The sequence below is a fragment of the Raphanus sativus genome, chromosome 5, assembly GCF_000801105.2.
Source record: "Raphanus sativus cultivar WK10039 chromosome 5, ASM80110v3, whole genome shotgun sequence".
NCBI lineage: Eukaryota > Viridiplantae > Streptophyta > Magnoliopsida > Brassicales > Brassicaceae > Raphanus > Raphanus sativus.
Genome location: NC_079515.1, coordinates 3,417,195 through 3,425,988, shown reverse-complemented (window position 1 = coordinate 3,425,988; position 8,794 = coordinate 3,417,195). Strand labels below are relative to the sequence as shown.

At 34.0% G+C, this 8,794-nt stretch overlaps 1 protein-coding gene across 1 annotated transcript; it reads left to right on the top strand.

The window, feature by feature from the left end:
* Positions 1-1,936: 1,936 nt before the first annotated feature.
* On the top strand, positions 1,937-3,348 carry LOC108835955 (uncharacterized). Its single transcript, XM_018609170.2, has 2 exons — positions 1,937-2,686; positions 2,772-3,348. The coding sequence occupies exons 1-2, from the start codon at positions 1,989-1,991 to the stop codon at positions 3,118-3,120; spliced, it is 1,047 nt and encodes a 348-aa protein (XP_018464672.2). The 5' UTR covers positions 1,937-1,988; the 3' UTR covers positions 3,121-3,348.
* Positions 3,349-8,794: the final 5,446 nt, after the last annotated feature.

Here is an 8,794-nt window from a genome sequence, read left to right as displayed (position 1 = left end):
AAAAAAAACACATATCGATGACAAATGTGAGGCTAGGGTTTCGTAGATAAGAGATCATCCCAAAAATACGTAATTGATTTGCAATGTTCGGTCAGGTAAAATACAAAATGTAATAAATCTGGGCCACAGAATATATTATAAGCCCAAAACAATATGATCGATAGATAAGAAAGAGGTAATATTAGGTGTAGAGAAGGTGAGTCAGCGAAATCAAGATGAAAAAAAGGTAAACGACGGTGTTTAAATACCAGTGGCATTAAGATGTAATTATTGTGGAAAACTATGGGATAAATATTATTTGTACTTCAGCCTTAATAGTTTAGATTAGCGTTGGAAAGTCTGCATCCATATTCTTCTTCGAACATATAATTCAATTGGGTTTTCTATATTATTTTTTATCTTATTTTTTTGACTAAATTTTTCTTCTATATTACTTTATTTATATAACATATATCTGCAAAATTTGTTTCGTGCACATATAACAATTCATTATAAATAGACATGTACACGTTTTGTTTATAAAATGCCAAACATCCTATATAAGTATATACGCAAAGAGTCATGCTCACATATATATATATATATACACATTCTTAGCGTTTGCAATGGTATAATGAGGATAACGCTAATATGAGTTATACACATGTGTTGTCCATAGAAAAAGAGTGGTTATACTCTAATGTATATAATTGTATGTAAACAAATTATTTTTAAATAGGTAGTTTTTAATATGTTATTTGATCCTAACAATATAATAATACACTTCTTCAAATCGAAGTGATTTTTAATATTGGAAATAATATATATATATATATATATATATATTATTTCATTCGGATTATATAATTTAGTCTTAATTTTTATTACTAAAATGCTTTTAGTAGAATATCATAACAATATTCCAGTTACCTCATTTTGAGTTTGTTCGAAGAAGAGAAATTTGGTCATTCATCTAATATTTGTTTCTCTCCTAATATGTATCTATTTATTATAATTGTAAGAATGAGAGATTTGAAATATTTATTATAAATTTTCTGGTTTATCATTTAATAAATTAAATAGTTCTTAATTTATACAATAGTTTACATATACTAGAATGGTAAAATATTATAAATATTTTTATCGGTATATTCTTAAGTAATTAAACCTAAAACATAGGTTAATAAAATAAATAACTTGTTTTGTCGTTCTAGAATTATATGATTTTTAGATCGATTTTGAGATATATATATTAGAGAGACATTTATATTTTGAGTCTGCATTTATATTCTATAACAACTTGATATATTAGATTTGAACACTAACTTGTGAATACAGTTTGTCGGTAATTTTCTTCAAAATTTTGATTCTTAGATATGTATCTCGAGTGAAACTAATTTTATAGATGTCCATCTTTTTAAATTGACACTTATGTAATTCACAAAATAAGTTAAGAGAAAAACAAAACTTATATTAGTGAAAAAGAAACGAAAACGGAAACGAAAACACAATTTTATAGATTTAGAAAATGAAATAACGTATGCAGAGTCAATAGTAAATAAATCGAAAACAGAAAACTTAATTCTCTTTCATCATTTTGCAATTGACGTTGTGTATTTGGTTTTTGTAATTTGTATCAACCGCAAAATTTAATTCATTTTGTTCATATGAAATATTTAAAATAACTAAAATGAGCTATAATTCATTAACTCTTCAACGACAATGATATATTTAAGAGATCAACAATTTTATTCGTCATTTTTAATCGATAAATATTATACTGTTATAAAACGTTAAAAATTTTAATGAATAAACATTAGTATAAGAAATTCATTCCGCGCATGTACTCGAATTATCATCCAGTAAATATATAAGCAAAACATTAATGAAGATACATACAAATTAGAAAAACCAAAACCCCTAGTATATAAGGAAAGGGAGGAAGTACATTTTGGAACCTAATTCTCTTATTACGCCTCTTTGAACAGTGGAAACTTAGGGTTTTAAAAATGTCTCAGCTCTTCAGCCGAATCTCGAAGCTTTCATCCCCCTTGAATCGGAGGAGGTTCTCGACGGCTCCCTATCTGTACCTCGGGAGAGAAGTGGTCGGCGAATCTCCTTGCGGCGGAAACGTTGTCAACTTCAACTTGTACGATCCGAGGAAAGAGGAGCAAGTGGTGATCCAAAACAAGACTCTGTCCAAGCATCTCCGCGAATCCAAGAGGATAGGATCTTCGAGAGGATGGCTAGCTATGATGAACAAACGCGACTCCACAGTGCGTCTCACCGACATCTTAAGCAACAACCCTTCGAAGACGATCTCTCTACCTCCCTTGATCAAGGACCAAGAAACCGAACGCCTCATCAATGTCTCTGTCTCGTCCAAAGACCACGCGGGTCGTGTGGTAGTCGCCGCGAGGTCTGACGGGTCAAGACTCAGTCTGTGTCGAGTGGGTGACTCGGAGTGGACTCGTGTCGACCTACCTTGCCCAGCCTTCCGTTTATCTCCAGTCATGTACTCGGACAGAGACCGGAAGTTCTACGTCAACAGTTGCATCTCTGACTACTCCGGTCCGACTGAGTACGGTCCGGTCAATGCCTACGTGAGATACCCTCTGTCTAACTCTCCCAAGCTCGATCTCCGACGTCTCAATATCCACCAGCTATTTGTCGAGTCTCCTTCCGGCGAGTCGTTCATCGTTCTATGGTAATAAATTTAATTTGTCCAGCTATTATAAAGTTTTAAATGAATCTAAAAAACTTTATAATATACAAGTGTATGTGTGTCACAGGGGTCTGGACTGCATGACGGACAAAGGAGAAGCTGTGGAGTGGAAAGACAAAATGTCCAACCAGCGCGAGCTTCTTATAAAGACTCGCAACATTATGGTTTATAGGCAAGACTCCGACAAAGGGATTGGTCCATACACCAAAGACATTGGTGATCTCTGTATTTTCGTGGGAGAGAACGAACCGTTTTGTCTCTCGCCTAGCGACTACCCTGGTCTCAAACCTAACTCTGTCTACTTTGCTGGTCGCGGCTCTGGTTACGGCATCTGTGATCTCGCATCTAGCACCATCACCTATCTATCTGATTCGCCCATACGTCATCCCCTCTTTTGGATTCCTCCCCAGAATTAGAGGAATTTTTAGGTTCTAACTATCATCTTGCATTTAGGTTGTCTTCTGTCCGGGTCCTGTTATCATCTTGCACTTTGATTATGTTATATCCCTTCACCATCTAGGCTATTTTTTCATCCAGCTTGCATTTATATCACGACGTCGCGTCCTGTCATCATCTTGCATTTAGATTATGCCCGGTCCTGTTATGAACTGAGATAGATTGGCTAATAATTTGTTATAAAATCAGATCATGTGACCTCTTAAACAATCATTTCTTCTGAAAATAATTTTTTCTTGCTTCCCTAAACTTAATCAGATCTTGACTTGAAACAAAATTAAAAATTGAAAACTATATTATGATAAGTTGTAACCGATTTACTTTCATGTTTTACAATGTATGAAAGCGTTGCGTTACAAAATTATTTCTTGAAAGACCCCTCAAGAAAAACTTTATAGTCCTATTTAGAGACTTAGAGTCGAGCCGGACCGAACTCATAGAACCAATACTATGCTGTGGGCACATGTGGAACCGGGAACGGAAATGAACACCACAAAACCGCAAACAAGAATGGATAAAAAAAGTTTTGCAAATAAAGCTTTTTATGTTCCGACTGTGTTTTAAACCTTTCATAGTACAAAAAGCATTTGGGACATATCAAAACTATCAATTACTTGAAACCAATAAAACACAAAGGAAAAAGTTGGCAAGTTGAGTTTGCTGTCAGGCCCAAGATTTTAAAGTTGCGCAAGCCCAAGCTCAAGTTGTGAGATCGACTTAATTACACTTTTCATATTGTAAATAAATTTTGATCTCAGTGGTTCAAAAAAAAAATTGATTTCATGCATGGGTTGATTATTGTCTACTAGACTAACGAGACACTTGCCACAACCAACAAAGAACAATATTTAATAAGTATTAGATGAAATATCAGTACATTTATTGACCCAACAACTGTCAATTGGTTCATAATTATGAATATGAAAATATGCAAATATGTAAAAAAAAGAATGGGTATGCAATTTGTTGAACATAACTTATGTTTCTTGTGTATATACCTTTTGTTGAATTTTTATCTTTTACATTTGTTGTTTCTGTTTTGTATCACTTGTGTGAGTGAGATCAATGATTGTGTGTGTATGTTTACCGTTTAATGTATATTTTTTAGATTATGTGATGACAATGAAACAACTATCATCTTCTTTTTTTTACAACAACAATTATCTTCTCTAAAATAACATAAATTAAGATAAAATGATATATAATAGCATAAGTAGATAGAAGAGAAACATTAATGAAGCTATTAAATACTAAAAATTCACGACTAAAAACCAAGCTTGCAGATATATCTAACTAGTAATGTGTAAAATGTCAAGGTAGTGGATGCGACCTAGTATTTAATACATCCGAACAGTTGATGCTAAAACACGAAAAGAGTATGATCTCGAGATATAATACTATGTCAAAAATTAACAACTATTTTTGATGTTTGTTTTTTTCTCAAATAAATAAAAACAAATATGATATAGTGTCACAGAGAAACCTTATAAGAACTGAACTTTTTTGCCAATGCCCGTAATTATTATCTGCTAGTTGTCTCGTACTTGATATGCTGATTTAATAGTTGTCTCTGATACATTAAGAGCCATCTAACAAGAACTGATGTAATTAATAGAGATGCAAATGACATGGTTTCAATGTATAGCACAGAACTGAACATTCCAAATTACGATGCTGCCCCTAATTAAATAACTATAATATACGAGATGCTGCACGATTTTCAGGCCAAGTCGAATTATTTAGAATTTGGGTTCGTTATTCAAATTGGCGTCAATGATTTATTTAGGAATCAAACATTTTTGAATTGGATCAGTTGAGGTTGAATTTCCTATTAAAATAAAAAGTTAGAAACAAAATAAAATTAGAAAACTTCGGAATTGGTTTGGGTTTGAACCTGAAAAACCAACAAAACCTGAAAATTCCCTAACTAAATAAAAATCCCAAGATATCGAAATGATTCAGTTTCTAATAATATCTATTTATAAATAATAAATATTTTAGGTAAATAAATTATACTTCGAAATTATGTAAATTTGTGTTTGGTTTCTCGTTTTTTCAGTTCGACTGAATACAATTTTGGGTTTTATATAATATATCTAGATTCTAGACCTGGTTCAAATGCGGATCAAATGCGTACTTGGCAACAGACTTTAAATATGATACTAATGTTAAGCTTCTGTCTTGGGCGGCTGTGGACCCATTAACACAATTAATTATCCCTTTTTTATTAAGCTCTCCCATTAACAGGGGAATTAAGTCCCCACCCACTAAGAAACAGATATTTTATTTTAGAGACAAATACATGGTAATAGTTACACATCACATCATCACGTCATGCCTATATAAAGTGGTCTCGGCATCTGTTTAGTTCTCACTCGCAAACTAAAACCGATTTCAGACTTCAAATGTGGAAAAAAAGTTTAAGGTTTTCTCGTTGCTTCTTGTGTTCTCAGCGGAAGCCAACTGATCCTCCACTACCTCCACCAAACTCCGTTCCTCAGCTCGAACCGTTCATGAGAATGAGGATGAACATGATGATGATGCGGTCCATTTCCCATTTCCATATCCGATCGAATTGTCGTCAGACTCCGACTCCGACTCCGACGTGGAGAAACCCCCAAAACTGATACCGGATAGAAACTTGTACCCGCCAAAGGACCGCTACCCCAATGACCCGCGGTGGGATCAGGACCACGACTGGGACGATGGAGAGAGCGACGGCGAGAACGAAGATAGCGACGGCGAGAACGAAGGAAGCGACAATGAGGATGGAGGGAGTGACAATGAGGATGAAGGGAGTGACGACTCTAGTGGCAGTGACTCCGATGACAATAACAAAAAGAACAGTGGCTAAGAAGACCCGAAGGTGTATATATGTTGTCGAGGTTAGGAGTTCAGCTAGTCTTTATTCATTTTTCTTTTCTTTTCATTGTGTGTGTTTTTCCTTTTCAAATTCCCTAAAGCTTCCTTAGAAGCTACGTTGGTGTTGTTTAGTACAAGTAGTTTTTTTCTTTAATTCCCTAAAGCTTTTATAAAGCTAATGATGTAGTGAATCTTATTCCTCGACAAGTAATATTAAGATATTGTATGAAAACAGGGTTTCCTTTAGAAGTTACACACATAAACTACATGCATGCATGCATAATTTTTTTTTTTTTTTGCTAAATGCATGCATAATATTGGTACACTAAAAGTAACTTACACCAAAAAAAAAACACACTAAAAGTAACATAATGTATTATATAAAACGATTAAATAACTAGTTTTGCATGAACAACGATAAAATACTAAATATTTCTAGGCTAAAATTTCACATATATAGATAACATTAAAAGTGTAGTTAACTGGACGTCTTTTAAGAAGTTAAGGCTACAAAAAAAGGTATGGATGTTGTAGTTATTAGACTGTTCTGACTGGACTTGTGCAAATATTGATGCCATATACCGAATAAAATAATACAAACTGTTGTATATTCACCTATAACGTTTACTAAGAAGAATTCTAATCTAATAACCAAAGACATAAAAATACTACATTGGACAGTTGCTTATTTTCTTGTAGTGTTTGCATGAACAACGATAAAATACTAAATATTTCTAGGCTAAAATTTCACATATATAGATAACATTAAAAGTGTAGTTAACTGGACGTCTTTTAAGAAGTTAAGGCTACAAAAAAAGGTATGGATGTTGTAGTTATTAGACTGTTCTGACTGGACTTGTGCAAATATTGATGCCATATACCGAATAAAAATAATACAAACTGTTGTATATTCACCTATAACGTTTACTAAGAAGAATTCTAATCTAATAACCAAAGACATAAAAATACTACATTGGACAGTTGAACTGGAATGATTGGATATTATTAACATATATATAAATTCAAAAACTTTCGATCCCTCACTGTGTTTTGACCTCTGGTCTTGTTGAAGGACCTTCATAGAAAATAAAGGTAGAAATGTGTCTCAAGAAAGATAGACACCAATGGACTTGTATTTTTTCCACCTGAATATGTTATAGAAATTGCAGGGGATGACAGCAGAGTACACACAACAAACTACATAAAGCCAAATATCTGAACATAGAGATAATACAAAATGCTATAAAGATAATAAGCAAAGCAAACGAAAATAAGAAAGACATGAATTAAAAAAAGACATGAATTCTTTAATTATTAAATAAATCATGCAAATATAAGAAATGATTGAAAGCCACATATGACTGAGTCAGCTGTTAGAAGTGACGCTTTAAAGTTTTAACAACGAATGTCTTCTATATGAATCCACCGTTTCAACTTGACAACTTGGAAATTTCAGAAGCGAAATACATGAAGGAAAGTCATAGTTTTTTTTCTCTCTCTCTATTTTCTCTCCCGCTTCTCACTAGAAAACTCCCGACAAAGAAATCAGTTTCGGTGGCCGGTGGTTTCTACTGCCGGTCGCCATAACCTTCTTTTGTTATGTATTATAGTATCTTCTATTAATCGGATTTTGTTTCTTTCGCTATGGCGATTTTTCTTTTGGGTAGGCGACTCCTCTTTTCGCGATGGCGATCTTGATGTGTGTTCCTCTTTTCTTTATCGGTCTTTTGATATCCCTCAGCTTTTCACCCAGTTTAAAATCTTAAATCCCGACGGTGATTGAATGGATGTCTTGAAACGTCGCCACTTTATCACTCCATAGGAGAATCAGTCTTTCTTAATATTATGGCCAGTAGGCTTGAAGAAAGCATCTCTGATCTGGAAGCTGAGAGAGTTCGATGGATTCTGAAGTCAGTTTTGGAGTCGATCAAGATGAGTCGGCATTTATACGGTCCGGCAAATGGTCTCGCTTCATATTGACTAAAGCTTCCCCTGTTCTTAAATCTTCGGCGAATCATGATATCTATTTCAAGAAATTGTGGTTAATGGTGGAAGGCTTTCAATCGAAGATCAACATGCTCTTAATTGCTATTAGATCAGTCGGACGATGCGATTCTTTTCTTCTGTACGGTGGCGCGTCATGGAAGCGCGTGAGACATTGGTAACATGCAGAAGATTAGACGACACATGTCCATATTTCCATCCTTCCGAGGCGTGGAAGACTCGGGAACATGAAGCAACACTTTCTCGTCTTATCTATTGGGCTTCATAAACTGATATATGTAAAATTGTAATCAATTTTGGGCTGTTGTATCTTTGATCTGGCCCTTTGGGCTTGCTTTAATAAAAAGCAAATGTTGACAAAAAAGAAGTCATAGTTTTTTTTTTTTTGACAAAGGGCTTGAAAGTCATAGTTTAGGCCGTAAAAAATAACATATCTGCTTCTTGGGAAACGGAGATGATCTTGTTCAAAACTTGTATTTTATATGAGAGGAAATTAAACATTGTGATGTGGAAATTTGAAAGCTATCCGGACTGTAATGAGATCAATTTTATAATTTTAATTTATGTAGTAATTAGTATGCATATTGCTGAGTACGTATGCGGTATGCATACTACATTTCTTACAAGTCGCTATATATTCTCAGCGTCTGTATGACCGATTGACTCATTATAGTGTTCCATTTTGTACAAAACGAGACTAATCTATCCAGAACCAGGAACGGTGATTTGCATCGAAGACATCCATGGATACATTTCGAAACTAGATAA